Source organism: Branchiostoma floridae, chromosome 14, assembly GCF_000003815.2.
Source record: "Branchiostoma floridae strain S238N-H82 chromosome 14, Bfl_VNyyK, whole genome shotgun sequence".
NCBI lineage: Eukaryota > Metazoa > Chordata > Leptocardii > Amphioxiformes > Branchiostomatidae > Branchiostoma > Branchiostoma floridae.
Window position 1 is genome coordinate 9525558 of NC_049992.1, and position 25680 is coordinate 9551237.

General features: G+C 40.3%; 3 protein-coding genes across 26 annotated transcripts in view; all 3 read left to right on the top strand.

Annotated features, from left to right (window-relative positions):
* LOC118431093 (rho guanine nucleotide exchange factor 10-like) overlaps positions 1-12531 on the top strand; it is a 45887-nt gene extending 33356 nt beyond the window's left edge. For 16 of the 20 annotated variants that reach the window (XM_035842191.1, XM_035842178.1, XM_035842184.1 and 13 more), the window contains 11 exons: positions 125-163; positions 1794-1949; positions 2285-2457; positions 3685-3720; positions 4309-4344; positions 5163-5320; positions 5816-5961; positions 6531-6699; positions 7313-7579; positions 7964-8139; positions 9861-12531. In XM_035842191.1, coding sequence (XP_035698084.1) covers positions 125-163; positions 1794-1949; positions 2285-2457; positions 3685-3720; positions 4309-4344; positions 5163-5320; positions 5816-5961; positions 6531-6699; positions 7313-7579; positions 7964-8139; positions 9861-10190 — 1686 coding nt within the window. In that variant the 3' untranslated portion in view covers positions 10191-12531. The remainder of the gene's footprint in view (positions 1-124; positions 164-1793; positions 1950-2284; positions 2458-3684; positions 3721-4308; positions 4345-5162; positions 5321-5815; positions 5962-6530; positions 6700-7312; positions 7580-7963; positions 8140-9860) is intronic. The other 4 variants (XM_035842180.1, XM_035842183.1, XM_035842185.1 and 1 more) reach the window with 4 other exon arrangements.
* A 2323-nt stretch (positions 12532-14854) lies between these two features.
* LOC118431095 (zinc finger protein 208-like) lies at positions 14855-21318 on the top strand. Its single transcript, XM_035842199.1, has 3 exons — positions 14855-15015; positions 15721-17682; positions 18103-21318. Exons 2-3 carry the CDS (start codon positions 15723-15725, stop codon positions 20361-20363), a joined length of 4221 nt encoding a protein of 1406 aa, XP_035698092.1. The 5' UTR covers positions 14855-15015; positions 15721-15722; the 3' UTR covers positions 20364-21318.
* Positions 21319-21985: 667 nt separating this feature from the next.
* LOC118431099 (actin filament-associated protein 1-like) overlaps positions 21986-25680 on the top strand; it is a 30093-nt gene continuing 26398 nt past the window's right edge. For 3 of the 5 annotated variants that reach the window (XM_035842209.1, XM_035842210.1, XM_035842213.1), the window contains exon 1: positions 21987-22309. In XM_035842209.1, coding sequence (XP_035698102.1) covers positions 22294-22309 — 16 coding nt within the window. In that variant the 5' untranslated portion in view covers positions 21987-22293. Of the gene's footprint in view, positions 22310-25680 lie in introns of all 5 variants that reach the window. The other 2 variants (XM_035842208.1, XM_035842212.1) reach the window with 1 other exon arrangement.

Consider the following 25680-nt stretch of genomic DNA (forward strand, 5'->3'; position numbering starts at 1 on the left):
CACCTGTTGAACTGACGGAGCAATAATTATATATTAATGATACCAAGACGTACATGCATGTGTCCTAATTTGTCCTGTACATGTATATTGCATGAGCGAGCATGTCTTCTGTCACTGTCTCTAGGTTGCTCGAAAGCACAAGCTCCCTCTGCCAGCCAGCCAGGTATTGCATTGGTTGTTTTAACCACTGTGTGTCCTCAGTGCCCCTCCTTTCAAGCACTAACATTCGCATTTTGTGTGTTAAATTAATATATTTTGCTTTGTTTTATTTTCACAGACTAATTCAATCACTGTCATAAAATTGCCATGCATTACTGCCATGCATTTAGCTTAAGTTCCCATTTGTACTGCAGGCCGCACTTATTCTAGTTGGTTTGTTCTTTTGTTACAGTGTACTTTGCTTTAGCCTGCATAGCTTGTTCATGGAACAGGTTATTAATATTAGGTTTGACTGGCTTTACTCTTTATTTGATGTACAAACTTACATGTATTGAGTCAAATGCATTGTGTGCATTGCTTTGCTGTAATGTGATGTGCATGTCCTTCATGTATTACACTTATTACTGTAACAGTAACAGTTACTGTAACATAGAATAGTACACATGCAAATTTTCACACATTCCTATAGTGAGCACTTTAACATTATTGAAAAAATTTTGTACATCACTATCCACATTGAGATTAGACTGTTTTGAAAGTTTGGGGTTTTACTGGACATGAAGTGCAATCTGACTGTACTATTCAACATTTATTTATTCTGTTGATTGTATAAATCACAATTAATCATATGATAACTAACTAAGTAATGCTAAGTAAAGGATTTAGATCATGGTTTAAATTCATAGCAGTTTCCGGTTTGATCAGTACAACTGTATGTTTTAAAATCTACTTTTCCAGCAGAGACTTAGCCATACAGGTAGACTTTCTCTGGTACAATACAAGCCCAGGATACTCAATAAAAATCATATCATAACAATGTTTTTGTTTGTTTAACACACAATAAACTTACTTAACACACTGGTTTTGTATGGTGAATACAAGTGTGGTGGGTTCTTTAATGTGCCCAAGGTGTGACTGAGAAATGATGTCCTCAAATACAGTACCTCCGCTTTATATTCCGTCAGATAAGACATCCCTATCCAAAGCTCATTTGCACCTTGAGTCCAGGGAAGAAATAGGAGTTAAAGTACCCTTTTTTAGGCCCTATGAGATCACAATAGGGGTGGGTACCGGTACAGAAAATTCAGTTCCAGGTCCGGTTTAGGTCCAGAGGATCAGATCTAGGTCCGGACCTGAACCTGATTCAGTATGTGAAAACCTGTGAATGGACGATAATCAAGACAATGGTCCATTTTGCTACAAAGAAATCTGTTTTGTGTAGTATTCGACTCCCACTGGCTTATTAAAATCCTACAAAGCTACATTTTGTAGCTGTCTCTGACTCAGAAGAGTCCGTACGATTGACTGTAAAAGTTGACAGAAATAACTATAGACTCTACTGTACTTCGCTCTTGTTATTTTCCTTGACCGGTAGGCCCCAAAACATCTGAATGCCTGATCATATAATCTGTTCATTTTACAATCAGTTCAACATCCAGTCCACCAAATTTTTTCAGGTCCGGTTTTTCTGGACCGGTCCAATAAGAAAACCGTTTTTTTTACCGGTACCCACCCCTAGTTCACAACAATGGGGCCTGCAAAGGATTTGAACCCAGAACCCATACATTCTAAGTCAACAGTCCTATCTACAAGACTACCTTGTTCCCTCTTCTCACCACTCGGCGTTGTTGCAGGTGTCGTGTGCGATCCACAACCCCATCGTGTCTGAGCAGGAAGAGGAGGACCTACTAGAGGACGGGTACGACAGTTTCTCCAACGTGGCGTGGGGCTACGTGTGGGTGTGCAGCGGGGAGCACTCCCTGGGTCAGATCACCATCATGTCCTTCCAGGTAGCAAATGCAACGTTCATCTTAGTTTAGTTATATTGTAATGTGTGGGTGAGTGAGTGAGTGAGTGAGTGGGTGGGTGGGTGGGTGAGTCGGTGGGTGAGTGATTGAGTGAGTGGGTGGATGAGTGAGTGAGTGAGTGAGTGAGATGAAAATGTATCCTTCTTCATAGGTATTGATGTTGTTTGGAAAAAGCCAATTTTTTTAAATATTCATGCATCGGGCATGTTGTGAGTCGATATTCTTCTAACCGACCACCTGGCCAAATCGACCCCTATTGCCTGGTCCCCCGGGTGGTCGTCTTGGGCAGTTTTGACTGTATTTGTTACCTTTTGCAGCCCCCAACTCCACGTGTGATCGAGAGCTTCAATGTGTCGGAGTCCTGTATCATCAGTATAGAGATGGTGCCTGGCAGTGATGAGGAGAACTGGGAACAGGCCGTCAGGGAAGGGCGCGAGAAAAAGAAGAACTTCGCCCTGCCGACCATGTGGCTCGGCACAGAAAACGGGAGGTAGGGACACTCCATGATGTGAAGCTTCTTGTGCATACATACATGTCATAGGCATGCATATGACACTACATATTATACATATTAACCATATTGCAGAGATTTATTAGTGTAGGCTGGTTGCAATTGCTATCATGGTGCTTCGTGCTTTGAGACAATTTGCCTCCAATACTCTTTTAAGTGCTCAAAGGGTTAACTTTACAAAAGGTTTTATTGGGGCTTTGCACAGCTACGGTTTCTTGGTGATAGATTTAGGGGTTAAACTTGCTGTTAATGCTGGTGTATGATAATGGTGTTATCTGCAAAGTAACCTATAAATCAGGCTTCATACACATTGTGGAACTCTTGAAAAATGTTGTAAATGTTCTTTGATAGTTAAAGACTGAGGTTGTTTCAGAAATTGCTGACTGAGGTTGTTTCAGAAATTGCTACTCTTGTGTCTTATATTATCTTGTGCCATCATAGACCTCTTATAATAATGACAACATTAATCTTTAATGTAATTATGATAATAATTATACAGTCTGTGTTAGAATGCAAAACTTCACACTAGATTCTGTCCATCTAAAATGTTTGTGCTTTCTGTCATGTGTTATCAATCAATGCTTGACTGCATTGATTTAACATTGATTTATCGCTAGCAGAATCATTGCCCATTTAGTGTAGAAAGCTTAATGTGAACAAGACATTTTTTTCTAAATTGAAAATTGAATATGGATGAGTATACTTGTCATGTAGATTAGGTTGTAACATATCCCAAAAGCCCAATGCTTGAGTGTCTAAAGCCCACGTTTATTTTTAGCCAAGAATGTGTTATATGTGCAAAATCATGTTGTCGTGTAATTGTTATGTTTTGACTAAATTTAATATAAATGTGTTACGATTGACGTGTATATTCATGTACAGGTTCTGTCCGCCTTTGATTAAGTCCACAGCATTTCTATCCATTCATCTAACACTTCTAAAGCTAAGGGGTTCGCACATGCTTGGGTACACTTCTCTTTAAGATATCCTCTGCTTCTTTAACCTTCTTGCCCTGGTGTCTTGTTACTAATGCAATACTGGAAGAGGTATACATGTAGTTGTGAGCTCAAGGATTTTGTTGTTTTGGGTTTCACATTTAATCAACACAGTTTTCTTCCCATGCACAATTTCCCGACTTGTTTTGTAGTCATCTTCATCCGTTCATTTTGCATGGTGTTTTGTTGATATGTGGCTCTATGTTTATAGGTTGCATGTGATTTGGGCCTGCCCACCTCCACCAAGGTAATACTAATAAATGCTTGTCCTTAATTTCCACTTTTTCTTCCCTCCTTCCATTCTTTCTCTCTGCTATGCTTTTAGGTTTAATTCTTGCTGTGGTTTGTAGAAGGATGGTGCAAGTTTTTTTTTTTACTTTGCATCACAGTTAATTTCTGGTTACACATTTTTTATCACTGACAGACATTCAGACAATTATTTGATGATTTAAAAAAAAAGTTTTTGACAAGAGGAAACAAATTATCCTTGTGACCTTAAAACAGTTTCTTTTTGTAGCAGACAATTCAAACATGACTTAAACTGATATCATGTTGCATATCAGTTATGTTTCTTTTCCAATGTATTGTTCCGTTTATCACATTTGCAAAGTTGAATTTGACAGTATACTTCACAAAGTCTTAGCACCCATATGAAAATTTCCAGAACAATGTTTTAATCCAAATGGGTGGGAAACTTCAGCAGATAGTCCAGTATGCAGAGTAAACCCTTAGGCTAGTGAATGGAAAGAAATGTTGCAAGACTGTATTTTCACCCAACAAACTTCTGTGTGTCATTTTTGACATTGACGTGTTTGTTCACACTCTCCCTCACTAGCATTCTGGAAGTGCCTCTTACTAAGAAACGGAGGAGGTAACGTTTAAAACCCTTGTGTGTGCTGTGTGTGCAACTAACTCATCCAACCTTCCCTCCAGTCTCTATTTATAACAACTCTGTAAGTGTAAGATGTGACGTGTCCCTTTAAAGCAAGGGTTTTGCTGGGTAAAAAACCTCGCAAAAGCCGTGCTGTTTTTGTGTGACCCAATGTTATCATGATCATCATCACTATCATCCAGTCTTGTCTTTCACTTGTATTCAGTTATTGACCCAACATTGTTGCACATGTACTGTATGTAGAAAAGTCTGTTCAAATGCACTTTAAGTCTTGATAGATTAAATTTATGAAGCAGGTCCTCTTTCTGTATAGTTGGTGTTTGTCTAAAATACATTTTTACTGTATAGGGCTTCAGATCGATAAAGGTGCTGAGAAGTGATATCTGGCAAAATTTAACTGCCGTTATTCAAAAAATACAACAAGACAGGTTTCCAGTTACAATAGGATAATTTTTTTCAACTAGCCCCAAAATATTGTGCAATCTGTAGTTGAAAGTATCAGCACAAGAAGATTGTTATAGTCTCTTTTATTTGATCTCAGAAGTTGTCTCATTTTTCCTTTAATAAGACAGCAGCATAAAATACCGTCAAGGCTGCCCAACCAGCTAAACCCAGAGCATAAATAAATATTATGTATATACCTTATGAGTCATCACTGTGTAAACCAATCAGGCTCAAGAATGGCAAATCTGATCAAATTGTAGCTGGTTAAGTACAAGATCACCCTAATGCCTCAGATCTGACTAGTAAAACAACAATTCTGTGCATAACATTTCTCCCCTGTGTGTGTCCCATAGCCTGCATATCTACAGCACAACCCAGTCGGCAAAGAAACAGAACCTCCTGACGTTCACCGCGCCGGGAAACCGACCCATCCTCGCCATCAAGTACTGCAACAAGAGGGTCTTCTCTGCACTGGATGATGGGAAGGTCATCATTTTAAGAAGACTTGAAGGTGAGAAAATGCAATTTGACAGTGGATTTTGAAATATATTCATAGCAAAAATATCAACTAAATGAATATTCTCCAGATTTTTATATCATTTGCCAGATGCACAACTGTGTACACCAGGTCCTGCATTATATGCTTGCATGCTATATGAGCAAGGTGCTACTAATGAATTTGTAGAAGTTGCTTTAATAATGTCATGAAACTTATCTGAAGTTTGTGTTAGCTGCACTTAGTCCTACATCACATTTCCTATCGGGGGCCCAGCTGGTTTGTCTGCAGAAATGAAAGATAAAAGTTTATGCCAATAAATACGCACAAAGCCACTGTTGAATTATTTTTGGTCTGTTTTGTGTTTTTGTTGCCTTTTACATCATACTTTTCGTTCCCCTAAACTGCCCGACTGGGCCCCTTTATGGAATTGTGACGTTAGCCTTACGCAACTTGCAGATGATGTAGATCTAATGGAAGCTAACAGAAGTTTTTCTCCTGTTGCCCCAGATGGAACATGGAAGGTGAAAGAACCGAAGATCTGTCAGCTGGATGACAACAAGCCCGTCACGTCCCTCTTCCCATTTGAGAACCAGATCTGGTGTGCCTGTGGTAACAGAGTACACATCATCGATGCAGAGACTGAGCAAATAAAGGTTACAACACCAAATCTTATATTTTTCATATCGATATTGGATACATGTCTGTGTCAACAATCTAACACTGGAAGCTGGTCAGCTCTGTGAATTTGAGAATATTTAACAGTATTTCATAATTGATGGGTTGTCAATACACGTTATGGTGATTGAACTAAATTAACTTTAATCAAAATATTCCATGTACTTTACTCTGTTAGAAGTATGCAACATTAGGAAGATACATTGTATGAGAAGACTTTGCAAACAGGCACAAAAGACTACCAAAAACTCTCTTAGTTTTTTTTCCTCATTCAAAAGATTACAATCCAGCGGTGATGTGGTTTATATTTACCACCAAACTATCTCATAGAATGATTTAATTAAGAAACATGTAAATAATTGAGGGTAAATCCCCGAATGAAAGTTTTGAATGGGAACTACATGTATGTGGCTCCAGATGTCTTACTGAAGAATGACTGTGGGCCAAATGATACTGGCTAGCTTGAGGAATACATCCATGCCACTAAATACATCAAACAGGATCAAATAACAGAAGATTTAACATCTTTAACATTTCCCCTCTCCAGACGAGTTTTGAGGTGAGCAGTGATGTGTCAGCAGAGCACATTGTGGTGTCAGGAGTGGGAGTGTGGGTGTCTCTACAGAACAAGTCCACTATCCGCCTGTACCACACAGAAACACTGGAGCATCTACAGGACATCAACGTAGCCTCCACCATACACAGGATGTTAGATGGTAAGCCATGTTTCCTGAAGACACATGCATGCGTAGGAAACCAGGGCTGTCTCCAGGACCCGTCCCTCCGTCCTGGGACAGACACAAATTTTACCCTTTCAATTCCAAATATCTGAAATTCATTATATCAAATAGATGAAATGTGTTTTGACAAGCTTAAAATTACAGATTTGATAACCAAAATGAACATCAGCTCCCAAACAGGAAAAAAAAAGTTTGAAGCTGGAGACAGCCTTGTAAGAAACCAAATGAATTGTAATCAAAATGGTTTATGATAGTTATTGCTCAGTACAATCTAACATTATCATAGTGGGAAAATTGTGTGCAGAAAAAATTCAGCTTTATTTGATGTATAGTATCATGAAATGAATTGGGCTACATGGAAAGTTGTGGGTTCAAATAATTGATTCATGTACTGTACATTCAGAATGTCATAGACTAATTGACCATTGACACACTCTAAGTGATTTGTATCAATGGTATTTAGAATTTTTTAATGATGATTTCCAACACTTGAAATATCTTAAGTTACTTGATAGATTAAAGCTATAACTGAATGTACATGATGAAAGTAAATTTCCTAATGGAAGCTTTGTTTGATTTTGTTTTGCAGAGCTGGACCCAAAAGTTCAGGAGTTGCTCTCTGACAAACCCATCCATGTAACACTACTGGAGGCAAGTAAGGGTTGTTTGTGGGTGGGTACCAACCTGGGAGTAGTAGTGAGCCTCCCCCTGCCCAGACTAGGGGGAGTTCCACTCATTACTGGGAGGGGTATGGTTGCCTACCACACCCACAATGGCCCAGTGCGCTTCATCACTGTTATCAAGACAAAGACACACACCATCAAGAGTAGGGCAAAAGAAAGGAGACCAAGTGAAGGTAAGAGTCACAGTATAGATCTTGTACTTTTGGTTTGTTTTATTTCTGTATATCTACTGCAGCCTTTAAGTTGGCACATAGTTATAACTTTTAATGAGAAATGCATGATGATGGATGAATATGTGGTATATTAATGTCATGCCACACTGATTTGCTTCCTTGATTCTTGGATTGAAAAAAATAACACAGTAGATTGTAACATCAGGAGAACAGAGTCTCAAGGTAAAGTTACAATCAAATTTTCCCCCCTTTTTTGTTGTGTCCTCTTCATGAAATTTCACATCTAAATATTATGGATCCAACACATCAAATTAGCGTGGCCATAGCACATAAACTTTGGAGTACATTTTCTAAATGATATGATGTCTGTCTCATTTTCCAAAGCGTCCTCAGCATCAGGATCTGAACCCCCCACCCCACCGATAGGCAAGAAGCGAGGCATGGCAGCAGAACTACGGGACGCGGTGGCTGGCAGTATGAAGGAGAAACGCAGCAGTAATGTCAGCTCTGGATCTGATGAGTCTGACATGGTCAAGACCCTGTACTCACATCTTACTATGGTAAGATAATATGCTATTCGCCATCTGGAAGTTTGCTAATCCGATTGGCTTACTGTTGCAATATCCTTGGGGGTAGACTGTTTGCCTTACACTCGGAAAGACAGAATTTATGAGAAAGAGTATGGGAATCGAACACTCACTCACTACCAGTAGACTAGTCCCCTACTGTAGTATTACAAGTAGGCTGTTTGGCTTAAGGGCCAATGATAGGAACAGAGATAGGCACTGTCCCTATACGTGTATAGTGTGCTAAAGGGGTAGGAAGGATTTCAAATTAAGTTGCTTTGTCCAATGCATTCATCTGTACAGCAGTCCCTATTTTTTTCAGCTGACTGGGAAAAACAAAACATTTCACTGATGCATGCAAGTTACTTGTAGTTACAGTAATTGTAAATCTGGAATGTGTGCAATAGTTTTATTTTTGTGGTGCCTTTCTACGAAATCACGACACCGTGAATATTTGTTACTGCGCTACAGTCTTGTTTCAACCATGAAAACCCGTTAAAACCCTCTTTTCCATTCCTATCACATTTTATATTCCCACGAAAGAAAGTCCTTTTCAATGGTTTTTGGAATGATTTCTTTGGATGCATCTGTTACAATCACATTCTGACACATACTACTTACCATCAGTTTGGGATGATTCATGTAAAAAACTTTGGAAAGATTTTCTTTTGTACAAAGACTCGTGGGCCCTGAGACAGTTACTCTTGTAATATATTGCACTAATGAAGAGTTAGCTAACAACCACCCACCCCTCTGTCTCCGTCTGTGTATCACCATCAGTCTATGGTGGGAAGCAGTAACCAGGTCACCAACAGAAGGGTGAGTTCCCTTTCCAGGTCCCCTAATCCTGTGTCTCTAGGCCTAACACCAGAAGGAGTAGTCTTTTACCTCATAGATGTTGGCCGTAGACCTGTTCATAGCTTAGCGTAGTAGTTGGGTTGTTTTGCTGTCTGAATCACCTAGCTTTATGTGGAAGTACTACATTGTAGCAAATTTGTTAGTGAAGTTTTCAGTCTGTTCATCATGTCACATGGACTGTGGTAGAACAAGGCAAAGTTGTTGACTGATTGTGAGCTTTTTCTAGAGGATTCAGTGTTGTGCACATTAGGTTTGCAGTGTGATTTGAAGATACAGTGTAGGTTGGAACCGTTGGATATAGTTTTGATGTTGTGACTGATGTGCCATCAATGTTTTGTTCTACCTGTGCATCCTTGTTCTTTCAGGATACTCTAACTTTCTTTTTGTAGATTATCAAGCAGCAGAATTTCCCATGGTTTACGAGTAATGTACATGACATTGTATTATTAATGGAAACAAACCTCTAACTGTAGTGCTTCTTTCTTTCTGGCCCAGTGAGTTAACCTTTTTGCTAAGGTACCAGTATAAGCTTTTTAGTGCCAAATTGGTACTGGCTGCAGTGGTATATGTATTACTTCAAAAATGGCATGCAACAGTTTCCAAATTGATAAAATTTGCATTTTTTACAATTAGAGTATTCTTCTTTAGCTAAACTGGTTGTTTGAAAAAGTTTCTGTACTTGATAGAATTATGCCTGCAATAAGATTTTTGTATCTCATGCTTAACAATGTTAAGTTAACATGTGTTTTAGATATAGGCATGTGGTTATCAGCATAGAGGAATAAGGTTCTACTTTGGGGAAACCCTGTTTTTGTTTTTTCATTGTAATCATGTTTCAATCATTCTGTATAAAACAGGACCGGTCCTGTACCCCAGAGATGATGAGGCAGTACTCCGAGGACAGTACATCAGAGGTGTTGGCGCCCCCCTCCCCAGCACCTGCCGCTCCAGGCTACCCAAACCTCTCCAGAGCCGACGACACCAAGAGCGACAGTAGCAGCGAGCATGGTGCAGCTTCTACAGAGAAGAAAAAGGAAGAGGAGGAAAGGACAGCCACAGTGAAGAACATAACGATGATGGTAGTGAGTGGGGGGGAGGGGCACTGTTACCTGTACGATGCAGAGACTGCCTTGCAACAGAGGAAAAACAAAGAGTCTATGGTGATGGTATGGCAGTGTAAGATGTAGTTATGGGATGCTTCGCTTGATCTCCTGAGGATGAGCTTCCAGTTGCAGTGGTGTGAGGGCTGTTCTAGTGTGACTCTGCTTCAAGTTTAATGTGCCCTTGTTTGTAATTCTAACAGTACTACAGAAGCATATATTTTCACTTTTGAAGTGCAAATTTTGTAGTGCTTTTTGTGTACGTAACTGCTGTTGTCACAAAGACAATACAATATGCTTCAATTGTATAAAAACTGAGGTGTCAATCCACATAGCATAACTTGCCAGAGGACTTTCTCTTATGAAAGTAGGTAAAACTTAGATGCTTTTAATGTTGCAAAGCAGTAGACATTCCAGATGCAAAGTGCACTGGTTTAATAGTAGTTCTCAAAGAGGTGCCCTAAAACGATAAGGTCATTTTTGATGACTTCATATTTGACCCACCAATGAACTTTGACCCACAATGACCCGTGACCCACTTTAAGCTAATGATCACTTTATGTTTGAACCACCAATGACCTCTGACCAACAATTAAAGGCAAAGTTGTTTTTCCAAGAGAATTATGAATAGTATGATTTTATAAGTGCCTAATTTTGAAGTAAGGTCATGTGAATGCATATATGATTAACAGTAAGTATGTATTTATCATTTCAATAAACACTGATTGTAGTTTAGTTGCGTAGACTTCATGCAATGATGTAATGACCTTTTTACTAAATAGTCCAGAATTCAATTGAATTATTGAAGAAAAAAGATTCATCAAATTAGCTTCTTGTTGCACTATAGATACACTGCTTCATTTTTGTTTGTAATAGTATGTAGATTGTGGAAATAGGACTGGTGCTTAATGCTATTTTGTACTTCTTTTTTTACACAGTAAAGTTACTGTGGATATTTTAAGCCCACCTTATTGTATCAACGCTCGTGAATGCTTTCACGTTTCAATGTATGTATCTGCATGCACTATAAGGTTTTTGAAGCCATATTTGTATTTGATCACTATTGTACTGCCACAAGTTAATGAGGCACCTGTAATCCCAGGCAAACCAAAATTAGGAATATTTGGTTGTTTTTATGTACATGTAGAATCTATAATGTATTTGCTAAAAGGATAGGCTCGTTGCATCTTTGTGTAGACATTTGGCTGGCTCAAATGTACTTCATTATGATAATGTGTTTGGAGCATTATTAATAATATTTCTGCACACTCTATTTTGTGTTGTTAAGTAGCAGAGGATAACTTCAATTGATTTTTTGTTGGTTATTTAATGTTTCTGGTGTTTAGCTTTCTTTAGCCAGATGAAATAGTAAAGATCATCTTGGCAAATGTTTCAATTTTTTTCCTTCTGTGCCAGAGGACTCAATTACATAGTTATTATCTATTTTGCATAATTTGTGTTTGCTTAAGAAAAATACACTTACTGTGTAACCATTGCTGAATTTAGCTGTTTGTGTCAGTTGTTTAATGTCTGTACACTAGATTAAAACTCATCTTGGCTTTCATGTACACTTGGATGAAGATCCACCATTACCACTTTACTTTTCAAGGAGATAGAACTGTCTTCTGTACAATCATGTTTTACCACTATATAAGGTCAGCCACTGTTTTTGATAAAACAATGTATTGTTGATAGAACAACAGTAGCTTGGATATGAGATTGGAAATTGTATGGTGATAACAAAGAAGACTCTATGTTGAAGAAAATAGCTGTCTTTGCAATTGTTTTTACTTGTAAGAGGTTGGATTGAGAGATGGGCGGTGGCTGCTGTAAAAGAAGGGGAAAGTGGCATTAGAAAGTTGATAAGAATAAGAAAAGGGGAAAAAGAAAGATAAAAAAAAGATATACTTGCAAAGACCGTAGAAGGCAAAGAATTGCTTTGACAGATTCACACATCTCTTCCACACATGATCACTTTTGTTCCAACCATACTGTAGCATTTGTCTCTGTCTTTCAAAGGTACTCTCATAGCAGGGCGTTGTTGCTCTCTCAGAGGAACCTCAGAGGTACACTATGACATAATTTACCAGTTATGTGGTGCTAGAACTTTGTAGGAAATTGTCTACAGTATTTTCATATCAACATGTACCATATAACAGGCAATATTGAATTGTATGTAATCCCAAAAGCATATTTGAAAGATCCATACTATAGAGATATAGCAATCTTAATGCAAAAAATAAGGGGATGTTTAATGTGTTTGGCACTTGCTTTAGTTGGTGGAAACTTCTGAGTATAAGTTTTCATGTGTGTTCATCACCCCAACTTGGCAATTTTTGAGCATTGTCATTTTCTGTGTGTAGAATGGTGAGTAGGTTTTCTACGATAAAGTACAATAAATGGCTGTTTTTTTTCTAGTATTAAAGGATTGGAGTCTTTCTGATTTCGATTATTGTGTCTACACTTCACTGAAAGTTTCGAGAATTACATGATGTTTTCTGTTATTCCTGCACTTAGGAAAGCATGACTTGTGAGTGACCAATACCCAGTCTGTGGACGGCATTCAGCACCAAGGACAGACGTGTTTGCCTATGTGTGAATCGTGTTCAGCACCAAGGACAGACATGTTTACATTTGTGTGGATGGTGTTAAGCACCAAGGACAGTTGTGTTTGCCTATGTGGATGGTGTTCAGCACCAAGGACAGACGTGTTTGCCTATGTGTGGATGGTGTTCAGCTCCAAGGACAGATGTGTTTGCATATGTGTGAATGGTGTTCAGCACCAAGGACTGACGTGTTTGCCTATGTGTGGATGGTGTTCAGCTCCAAGGACAGATGTGTTTGCCTATGTGTGGATGGTGTTCAGCACCAAGGACTGACGTGTTTGCCTATGTGTGGATGGTGTTCAGCACCAAGGACAGACGTGTTTGCCTATGTGTGGATGGTGTTCAGCACCAAGGACAGACGTGTTTTGCATATGTGTGAATGCTGTTCAACACCAAGGACAGACGTGTTTGCCTATGTGTGGATGGTGTTCAGCACCAAGGACAGACATGTTTGCATATGTGTGAATGCTGTTCAACACCAAGGACAGACGTGTTTGCCTATGTGTGGATGGTGTTCAGCACCAAGAACAGACATGTTTACATTTCTGTGGATGGTGTTAAGCACCAAGGACAGTTGTGTTTGCCTATGTGTGTATAAACTATGGGTAAGAGGGTCGTAGTGAAGAAAGTGCGGATAACGCAAATCAACAGCCGTACAGGATGAGTACTAGAACTCAACTGACTTTATTCAAAAGGGGAGAACCGGATCTCGTTCGTAATGAAAAAAGGTATCGGTTTCACTATTTCGAGGATGGTGTTCAGCACTAGGGATAGAAGTGTTTGCCTATGCGTGAATAGTGTTCAGTCTGATGTGGAAAGATATTGAACACTAGCTTTTTCAGAGCCTAACAAGACGTAACAAAACTTGATTTTCATATAGCTCAATGTGATTTAACATGCATTGGCATAATACCGGTAACGTTAACGTAGTAAGACTTATACCGGTAGATTAAAAATACTGGAACTTAAAGAGATCTACACATGCAACAATAGTTATTTCTGAGCTGTGCACACTTCAGACATCTAGGTGTCCAATACATCATTTACAAAGCATCGATAACAATGCATTCGAAGACAACAAGGCCAAAAGTTTTCAGTATCTTTTTCGGGGTAGGCAGCTCGTCGTGGGACGAACACACTGTCACATTCATTGCCAAATTTATAGATCATAATTACACATGCTCACGGCACAAGACGAACATGATTCAACAACAATCTTGAATTTCTGTTGGTGACCTACAACTCGTGTAAAAGTGTGAAGAACCGTTGCATAATAGCCCGGATCTACGACTGAATGGGCAAAATTGAACGTACGCAGCCATTTTCCCGCCATTTTTCTATCTACGCTAGCAGTGAAGTGTTACGTCATAGCGGTTGTGACGGACAGGAGTTAAATGAAAATTTTTGGCAGTATACGTCCGTTTTCTCATGACATTTTGTATGCTCATGCAGGTTTATGTTTTATGCATTTACTGCCAGAAAAGGAAGGAACATCAGAGGATGTATAAAGGTACATAGCGGCAGTTAATTGTGCCGTGTTTCTTCCTACCGGTATTTTTTACCCCCTCCCAACCACGCGCCCGTTCGCCGTGTAATTCCGCGGCGTGTTACAATTACAATATTACGCTTTTAGCAGGACAAGAGTGGCAGAAAAGTTACACAGAAGAAGTGGCAAGGGTAAGCTATAACAGCAACATGTAACTGGAGAAAATGATGCGTTGACAATTTGTTAAATCAGTATGGCTAGAGAAATCGTCGTAAACGTACCGGTATTATGATAATAGATGTTAAGTACCACTCAAAACTTCATATAACTTGTGAGACAAGCCTTGGCTATCTTACTGCTGAGGTAATTACTTGTCATTATAAGACCCTAACTAACGGGAGGGGTCGGAGAATGGACCCCCCTCCCCCCTAGCATTGCTCAAAAGGCAAATCATTTTCAAATCTTTATTTGGGGTGATTTTGCCGCAAATGTAGTCAATAATCATAGTTTTTAAGAAGGTTTGTAGCTTTCGTTACATGCCAGAATTCGGCTGCAGAACTAAGCCGTCTTGTACATTGTAGTTCTCACATTATCCGACAGGGAGCGCTACAATTCTTGGTAGTGGTCAGGCTATCCTAAGTTTCACTCCCTTCGTTTTCAACTTTGACCCCACAGTCTCGTACCCAGATCCGCCATTTTCGCCATTTTGATTTTTGTTCAGGACAACTTCGGGAAGTTTCTTTGCTACTGGCCGCCGGATCTTCTGTACCTACCGATTTCTGTAAGGCTTGAGACCTCTAGGAGCAAATTATCAATATAGGTAAGTCTACGCTGATACGAAGGAGAGGAAATGAGAAGTTACTGGTGGCCTCAAGATAATTTGTGGGAGGGGTGCGTTTGAGAAAACCAATAAATTTTTATGTAACGTTATGGTATCTTGCAAGGAGGTTCCCTCCTCGAGGAAACGATGCAAATATTAAAGATGATATATTAGTCTGAAAAATGACCTCAAAATGCATGAGATCAGTCCATATATATGAAATTCATAACAAATTATTTATTTTGCAGGAGTCTGTGATGCATGATGATCGATGATTGACAAATTGTTTTTGTCTGTCTATATCATATGATGCATGATGTGCTTTACTAGATGCTCTCTACATCATAGTAACGTTACATGTGTGTGCATATGTGTCGTTCATCCGTCTAGTCGACGAGGACATTTTTCGTCATAGATCAGTGCATATGTAAACATGCATGTAACCAAGGTCCTTGATGTAACCAAGGCACAGGCAGACTCCTGTGAGAATTTACGACAACATAGATTAATTTTCCAAAATTGTACGCAGTAGCAATTTATGTGTCAGTAAATTTCTCATAAGGATACTGGTGAAGACCGCACGTTACCATCTAGAGATAAGCTGAAGCAAGTCCGAGAGTGAGAACATGCCAGTCCGTTGCTGTCTGTCAAATGTTTAGCTGTGTCCAGTTACTTACTTAGCATTACTGTTTTGACCTTCTACAGCCATGGAGAGTACTGATGATGGCAGTGCTCATGGAGAGACTCCACAATACCAGTGCTCACACTGTGACTACCGAACAACCAGGAAAATTAGCTTGGACAGGCACAAGAAATCCCACTCGGGAAACAAAACCTTCAAGTGCGAACATTGTGACTATTCCACCAACAGTGAGCAGTACTTGGAGGTACACATGATGAAACATGCAGGACCTGGGAAACGGTACGTTTGTGGTGAGTGTGGGTACTCCGCTGCATCAAAGTCTCAGTTTACAACACACGGTAGGACTCACGCGGGAGGCAAATCCTTCAAGTGTGACAAGTGTGATTTTTCAGCATCCCAAAAGGTCCAGTTAGACAGGCATCAAAAGAGACACGGCAGCAAAGCAAGCAAGACAGTCCTCCAGTGTGACAGTTGTAAGTATCAAACAAAAGTACGAGATGACCTTCTTCGTCACGTAAGACTACGCCACCCAGAAAAGGGGGACAAGAACTGCAGTGTGGAGTGTGACGTATGCGGGCAGACAATTTCTCAGCAAAGCCTTGAAGCACATATGAAGACACACAACGAGAAACCTTCCGGAAGTAATCCAAATGGCTTGGAACAGAAAGACTATTCGGGACAACAGAGAAAAAAAAGCAACAGCATTTCAGAAGAACAGAGTGCTAGTAAGAGATCCAATACTGATACATCTGAGACCACCAGGAGGTCATTGCGTAAGCGTGTCGGAACTGGTGGTCGTGTTACGGAGTTGCACCCCAAACACCGCTGTCAAGACTGCGGTTACATCGCTTTAAACAAGTCATGTCTGACCCGACACATGAGGACTCACACAGGGGAGAGGCCGTTTAAGTGCTCCCTCTGCAACTACGCCACCACTCAGAGTTGTCACCTGGACAGACACATGGACTGGCATGCCGGGAAGGTGAAGAAGCCTTTTGCGTGCAGGACTTGCAAGTACAGGGCGTACAGTCGGTCGACTCTGGAGGAACACGAGAGAATCCATACGGGTGAAAAACCGTTTAAATGTGATCGGTGCAACTTTTCAACAGCTCACAAAAAGTGCCTCAGAACTCACATGTCCAAACATACAAAGGAAGAAGAGCTCAAATGTGTCCAGTGTAGTTACAAAGCTCCCAGTGGATATGCGCTGTACATGCATGCCATGAAGGAGAAATCCTGTGTGTGCAGTCGCTGCGGGTATAAAGCATCTTCAAAAGGTGATCTAACGCAGCACATAGCTATTTGCAAGGGAACTGAAAAGACGCGCAAAGACAGTGTAGAGAACTCATGCAACAGCCCCTCAGTTAACACTGTGAGGTCTGAAGTGCAGCAAGTAGAGACATCAAACAGTTTGAGTCAAACCAACGGCACAGAATCACAGCAAACACAGGACAACATAGGCCAGGACTCTAACAACAGAGAAATAGAAGTCAGAAAGGAACCTATGGCAGACAGTTATGAATATGAAGACTCATTAGGTTATAATGTAGCAGACAAAAATGCTCTTAAGGAAATTAACAATATAGAAAAAGATGCCATAAGCAGTCCAGGCAATGACTGTACTAACATTAAAAGCGCACAAGGAACACACATTCCTTGCAAGATGCAAACCAAACCTGTATGTGGGGTTGACAGAGCTTTGAATACTGTGAGAAATGTAGCTACGGGTACTGCAGTGGAACACATGCAAGTTGTAGAAGCTCCAGCCAATAGCATGATTGAAGACACCAAAGATGAAAGTCAAGAGTCCGTCAAGAATGAACAGAAAGTCTGTAGTCTAAGGAAGGATGTAGACCTTATGCTGCCACTGGCAGAAGATGAAACAACTGCAGATTCGTTGGAAGCAAATCAGTCAGAAGCTTCTCAAGGTTCAAGTTCAAGTGAGGCTGTGGGAGAAAAGGAGGAAAGGGATGACACTAGATCTCACCAAAGTCAACCAGTAGCAAGTACAGATACAATTGCAGGTAGGTAACTTACATTGTGCATGTGACCTGATATAATGCCTGAAAGCAAGGAGGTTTTATCAAAACCTCCTTGCTAAAAGTTATTTTTTAAAAGTCCCTCCCACACTAGATGGAGCATATTGCAGTGCCCATCACTGTTACAAAAATGCTTAGGCTACACAGTCCCTCAAGCAGGGGGTTAGTCCACTGGCAGTAGTGTGTGTTCAACTACATGTACCATACTCTTTCACAAATACTAGTACTGAGTACTAAGCAGAGAAAGCAGTATGTACCATATTTAAACTAAAGTCTTTGGTAGGACTCGGCCAAGAATCAAACTCTCAACCTATTGAATGCAACTTATGTGTATACTCAAACCTTTAGTTATGGTAGATTGTCTTTTGCTTTTGTAACATTACAAATGGCATCAATATTTTGCAGGAAACAGACAACTTGCTGAAAGTGAGACCTTCAAATACCAGTGTACCACCTGCGTCTACAAGACCAACCACGAGAAGGCCTGGGACCTGCACCTGCAGGTGCATCCATCAGGTGACACCTACAGCTGCAACGTGTGCGGCCTCAGCACGAGTAGCGACTCCGCCCTCCGCAAGCATAAAATCCAAGACCACTCCTCTTCCACCACGTTTTCCTGCAGCCACTGCAAGTACAAAACCAAGCAGAAGGTCCAGTTGGAAAGACACATGCGCCACCATAGCAAGGAGAAGCCGTTTAAGTGCGATCAGTGCAATTTTACCACCGCGTACGCACAGTCCTTCAAGCAGCACTTGGTAACGCACGGCGATGAGAAACCGTTTGCGTGCCCGGAGTGCGACTTTACGGCCAAATACAAGCCGCAGTTGGCCCGCCACATGATGTCACATTCGGACAAGTTGGGGAATATCGATCATCTTCTCGGAGTGAAGGTGTTCTTGTGCGAGGAATGTGGATTCTGCGCCTTCAACAGCACGTCCTTTAAGAGGCATGTTAGGTCCCACACCGGAGAGCGGCCGTTCAAATGCGAGCTGTGCGACTTTGCAACTGCTCAGAAGAGCCACCTGAAACGACACATGAGCTGGCATAAAGGCACGCTGAAGAAGAAACACGCGTGTACCCTATGTTCGTTTAGGTCGGAGAGTCGTACGTGCTTAGCCACGCACATGAACACACACACTGGTGAAAAGCCCTTCAAGTGTCACCTGTGTGACTTTGCGTCTGGCCACAAACGAAGCTTAGAGCAGCACCTCGCTCGCCACAAAGGGATCAAGCGTTTCACGTGCGACACATGCGGGTTTCAGACAGCGGAAAGCTCCCAGATGACCCTGCACAAGCGGAAACATTTACCAAACAAACGGCTGCAGTGTGACCAGTGTAAATACTCAACAGTCTGGCCAAGTAACTTCAAGACCCACATGCACAAACACAAAGGTATCCACTCCCACAGGTGTCACCTATGCAACTTTAAATCAACGGATAAGAGCGAGGTAGCCATCCATCGTGAGACCGTTCACAAGGAGAAACCATTCAAGTGCACTTTCTGTGACTACGCCACCAACTACAAGAAAAGCCTCACCCTCCACCTGATGACTCACACAGGTGAGAAACCCTACGCGTGCGACATGTGCGAGTACCGGTCCTTACTGAAGTGCAGTATGGTCGAACACAAGAGGAGACACGTGGGCGATAAACCCTTCGCCTGTGACCTCTGTCCCTACAAGTCTGTTAAAAAGAGTGCCTTGACCAGGCACATGAAGAAACATACGGGCGAGCGCCCCTACCAGTGCGACCAGTGTGGTTTCCGGGCTTCGCAAAAGGAGACCATCAACCGCCACTTGGAGCGGCACGTTCGGGAGAAGCTGTTTCAGTGCTGCAAGTGTGGGCTGAAGACGGGAACGGCCAGCAAGCTGAAAAAGCACCAGGAGGTCTGTCCGCAGTACGTCCAGGTGCCAGTAGGGCGCGTGCCGCTGTTCGGCCCAGATGACATACTACAGCAGGCAATGACCCATGCCACTCCAGAGCTGGAGCCCAATCATGGAGGCATGCAGATCAGCACAGCACAAGCTGCGGAGATACTGCAGACAGCAGTACTCAATCTTAATGCACAGACTGTTGAAGCAAGTACGCAGCCTAGAAATACAGAAGGGGCAACAAATGGCATCCACAATTCAAACGGGACAATGATTAGTGGAATGTCAAAACCAAATATTGTTCCAACTAATGACAATCAAGAACAGCTCAGCACAAGTGTGGGCAGAACTGTGGAAGTGTCCAATGAAATTACAAGTTCAAGTTTGATAACAACCAGTGAAATGGATGGCACAAGTGTGGCACCAACCAATGGCAGTGCAGGAACAAGTGGGGGAAGAGTTGTGGAAGAGACCAATGAAATCACCAGTACAACTGTGGACACAGCTAATGAAATGGCTTGTACAGGTGTGGAACTGACCAATGGCAGCGCAGGAACAAGTGAAGGACTGATCACCACCATCTCGATCCCCAATGCGATACAGCTTACCGGACAAGACGGAGAAATCATCCTCATCGAACCGGGCGTGTTTGAGAATGGCGGGTTCCTTGGAACGAGCGGAATGCAGATTCGTGTAACTCCTGAACAGATCCTGCAACTTCTAGAAAGGAGTGCCCTACAGGATGGAGAAAGTGTTGAACAGTTAGAAACAGAGTCCACAGAAACTCAGCAATGAAATAAAGCATAAATCTTCATTATTCAGTTAATCAGAATTCTATTCTAGACATACAGCTGTGAAGAGACACTTTCCCAAAAACTTGCTACGCTCTTGATAAATAGTGGTGCTCATTTGTATAGTCACTAAAACGACTATGACATGTATCTGGCACTTACTATTTTTAGTAAGAATCAAAGCTAGTTGAGTCTGTAAAGTTTTGTACAACAGAGCCAAAATTCGAGAAAAAATACTTGATCAAAGATAGATATTTAGAAATACTGTTAACAAGAACAAGGAAGCCTCGTACCAAGAACAAGGAAGCCTTGTACATGTATTCATAGAACTATTCTTGTAATTTCTGAAATATGAAGAGATCAATACTTCAAGTAGTAGAGCTTAATTTAACTCAGGACAATTTTGTACTATTGAGTGACAGTTGCCATCACAAATGCAACAACATGTGTGTAGCTCAAATATAAAAACCTACAATGTTACTTGACTTTTGGCTTGTGTTATTTTTTTTGTTGGTGTGTTTTATGAAGTGACCCAAATTTACAGAAGTCAGTTTCCTGCAACGATGCCCCAGCGGGTAGTTAGAGGGTAACAGAGAGAAGATAATGCCATTCCTTTAGAAAAAAAGTATTCTTTTTTTCTGGATTAATTGTGTGGTGGGAAAACTGTGTTTTCCTTAGTTTTGCCTTAATAAAAGTTCTATCTTATGGATGATATGGTAGCACATTAATTGTACATGTTATAATATTGTATGACATGTAGATGTAAACATGTTGAATTGATGGAGAATCTTGAGTTTGAAATATGCAAGCCTTTCATTGAAGATATAAAAGAGACAATGATTTCGGTTGTAGGTCAGAATTTATGTATATGGAATTGATGGATGATAAACATGTTGAAAAGTAGAAAGATATTTTATCAGCAAACTTCATTAATACAGAATACAAAGATGTTCTGACAATTGCTTTTGAGTCCATGTCCCTGTTTATTCTTATACTGCTCCAATTTGATATCTTAGTTGTCGTATTCTCTGCTTCATCATTTTCTGAACAAAATTGTGAGGGGGGGTGGTGCATTTCATCTGAAGTTGGTGTTAAAGTTACCTGATGTGAGAAATATGTGCTGTCCCTATATGTTCTACAACAGGAAGGGGAGCTATGTTTCAAAGATCTTTTATGTCACGTTAAACAGGTAATTAACATGAAAAATCTTTTAAAATAAACCATGAGGCTTTATATTTTATTAGGCCTCCTTGAAATGAACAAGCAAAAAAATTCTACCACAAGACTCGCACAGAAAGTGTTGCAAAATGCACATCCCTTTTAATAACACTATTCAACGCCAAGAGGAAATGAAATGATGAATTGCAATTTTCACTTCTGTATTTATACAGCCGTATGCATACTGAAAAGTTTGCAATGTGTCCAAAATAACTTACTATTCAACGACAAGGGGAGTCGTGCAACCAACCTGGCGTATAAAGACAAGTACAGTTTGTCCATGCACAAATTTTATTTATAGGACTAACAAACTGGGGGCAGGGAAGGTGGACAAAGTGAGGACTACTGCACTTTGGCTTGAGGTCGCTAGATGTCATCAGTGCACGGCCAGACGTCCCCACGGGACCGTTTGGTATACAGCGGCCCGACGGGTTTCCGCCGCCCCGTCAGCACTGCCTTTGTCCCGACCGACCTTTGGACGATTCGCGCCGTGATCCCGACGGTTTACTTCCGGTCGAGGCATTCTTGGAAGGCGATTCAGCATGTTCTAATGCAAATGTAGCCGCTCCGACTCTTTCTCCAACATCGCAGGAAACTCAAGACGGCCGGGAACCGAGCCAAGAAAAGTTCACAACCCGGGAAGTTTGGAGGCGGTGTAGGCATGTTCAGCCGGGGCGTTGTTGTCTGAAGATCGCAAGAAACCAACCTTTCAAGACATGGACAAGCTGCAAGGTGGGTCGAGCAAATGTTTTATTTCCCTGTGTGGTGCTATTCAGAACTGTTTGTGTAGATTTACGGATTGAGTGTTTGCTGGGTCCTTTTCACGGGTGAGGGGAGGGGAAGCGGGCGGGCTGGGGCCGTACCTATCCCCGGGACAAAGAAAAATGATTAACGGGACGCGCTGTGCAAGCGAACCGCCCCTCTTATCACTACGCACCGATAAACATTAACTCCATTCCCTCCTCATCTCTTCTTTCATTTTTAATACTAACACATACTTTAATATGAAAGTTTTTAAAGTGAATTCCTTCAGTGTAAGTTGTTATAGTGATACCTGCCGTATCCAGGTGTTTTGAGCATACCTATCCTTGGAGCCACGCCTTCTATGACGTAGAGGATGCATTTTATAACCGTAGATAACAGACTCCTGGACTATACAAACCCCTCATTTCCGCTTGTACAGAGTGGATATGTTTGTAGTAATCTGTCGATGTTGCTTTGGCGATTTTTCAACTGCTATTATGGCCAAGAAACAGGGCTTGAGATTCATTTGCTGATAAAAGTCTCAGTTTTTTCAATTCCAAGGAGCTTTTATCAACTTGGTTTTTCTCAAGGATCAAATCCAAACTGTCAATAATGATGAATTGCAAATTTTATTTCTGTATTTCATACTCTAACAGCTATATATTCATGCTGAAAAGTTTGCAATGTGTTCAAAAACATGTTTGAATTTATTTCGGATCATTTTAGCCAAGTGTCATATGATACTTTAACTCAGATTTTGACACTCTTATAAGTTATATATTCTTACTCGTTTCAAATACACGTAATAAGAAAACAACAGAATTTTTGTTACTCCAGTCACGTACAAAACAGATGAAAACAATGAGGTTGGTACACGAATTAAGCTAGATTTGGAATGCAAACTACTTATTTGATTTGATCTGATACCCATGTTACCTTACTAATCGGCTCGCAATGATTTTGGTGCACAGATGGAATACAGATGTTGTATTAAAGGGCTCCCTTGGAAATCAGTAAAAACTAACTGAAACAGTGAAAGGACTACCCTAAAGATGCATGAATAAATAAATAAAGATTAAATGTCCCGACTTTTTAGCAATTAGGGGTAGTGAGATCATTCATCCAGTATGCTTATTTGTTGCCATTTTTGGTTAATGGTCTGTAATGCTAGTCCTGAGGGATTCGCTCCATGTAGATTTAGACCACCTGAGGCCTTTACTGCATATGTATTAAATGACTAACACAAGAAACAGTTGAATTATGTCTGTCACTCATATAGAAGGCAGAAATCATTCCCAAGTTGTTTTTTCCAGCAATTTGTTCAACTTTAATATTCTTGAGTTTGCAATTTTAAGCAAAGTTTGAGCATGAGTTGCACTGATAACCTGTGTGCAATTTAAACATGTTGGTTACAGATCACATTCGCAATCTTTCAGCACTATTGTTTCTACTGTAGAAGAAAAATACTTGGAGATAAGGTAAACCCTCAGCATCGCAAGGGTTACTTCAAGTAATAACTAAGTCTTAGATAAAATGCCCACTACATAGTTATACCATGTAAGTGTATGAAATGAATAAGATATGAAATATTAGGATACTGTCTACATAATTTATGATGGCCTATATAATCCTACAGAAGTCTGGCCTACAGTTTTGATAAAAAATCCCCTGGGCTTAGGACAGCTCTAGGGATAATTTCATGGTTGAGGCAGCACTTTTTGTAAAACTCATATCATGTCAGTTCTAAAGAGACTCATCATTTCTCTCAGGGATATTTTTGGAACACCCCTAATCTATGCCCACCAAGTGGAACCATAATGAACCTTCCCCAGGTGTTTTTAGCCTCCACTCCTTGGTTATACAGTCCAGTTTAATATAATAGCAAAGATAAGCCTAGAAGATAGAGTTCTATTAAACTAACTACAACAGTATGTGTCACCAGACTAATAGTGTATTCAGCTGGGCCTGGGGGGATTTCTTAAAATAACTGAGACCACAATTGTTGTTTTTAGGGAAGCATCCATGCCATCAAGCTGTCATGTATAATGGTTTATCCCCTAATTCATTATACATGCTGAAAGGAGTTGGGGTGGTTCAGCAGCAAAGAAAATTGGGGTCACTATTCACTGTCATTGTCGCTGAAAACTGATGTACTCCATTTTCACATGTAGTTGAGCTTGAAAAGTTTTAACTTTCAAGAATCCAAGTTTTTAGAATAAGCCATGCATCTGCTTGAAGATTAATGTAATATGCCTCAGTTTGTAGTTGAGGATAAGTGAGAATCGGTCTACATCGTACACAAATAAAGCACAAGCTTGACAGCCCAATTTTTTTTTTTTAAATGCATTCTCTACATGAAAGAAAATGCATATGTTTGACAATACACAGTGCAAGTGAGTTTTTTCACCACTGTGCCTTGTCCACAGAATAATAGCTTTAAATTTCCTGTAATGTTTGATCCATTTGTTGGCACAATAGACTGTACAAATACCTTTGTACTATGGACTTGGGGCTTTATTATTGCTGAATACAAACTAATGGCTATTACGTAATGTATGCATTAGGGTTGGTATTCCCTTACACTGGGTACAGTCCAACCAACAATAGGACTGACTTTTATAAGTTCTTTTGAGTTTGCAGACTTCCTCTTCCTCCCCTTTTTTGCCTTAGTAAGTTAGTTCATCATGTACTGTACATACCTGTCTACAATCATTCTTTTTAAAGCAACTATTACTAGTTAAGTTATCAGAAATAGTCTGTTTGTTTGTTTTATGTAGACTTCATCTTAATCAGTTTGATACATTACTAGTAGTGTGCTTTGGTGCACCCCTAGATTACAAAAGGTTTTTGTATATCTTTGTTACTAGTAATTTTTTTTTTTTTCACTGGAACAGAAATTTCCAGCAAAAAATAGAGGTTTTCATGGTATTATGAAGTTTAGGCCACACCAATTTTACTTGTTATTACTCAGATTTTTAAAAAAAATTGGGTCGGTTGGTCAAAAAAAAAAAAATTGCAAAAAGTCGGTGGTAAGGAGAGTCGATGGGCTTACATTTTAGGGGGTCCCTGATAGCAAAGTTCAAAGTTTGAAGAAAAATTATAAATGTACCATCCAAAATAAGCATGTACAGCTACTGGAAGTTGAGGCCCATAGTTAATTTGCGAAAGAAAAGGCAGGGAAATTATGTCAACACCAGGTGTGGCCATCAATTTGAAAAGTTTTTTTGTTTTTTTTTTCAAATTGGAATAAATGGGGTCGGGAAATCCGAGAAACAACAAATAAAATTGGTGTGGCCTTATAAATTTTAAACAATTCTGTTCCAATAGTGATACATTGAAACACATATCAACTCACCGTC

What these genes read in the sequence shown, in the direction of transcription:
- LOC118431095 (XM_035842199.1), top strand. Translation starts at nt 15,723, where the DNA reads ATGGAGAGTACTGATGATGGCAGTGCTCATGGAGAGACTCCACAATAC. An exon ending in AAGTACAGATACAATTGCAG is followed by an intron (nt 17,683 to 18,102) that starts GTAGGTAACTTA and finishes AATATTTTGCAG; the next exon opens with GAAACAGACAACTTGCTGAA.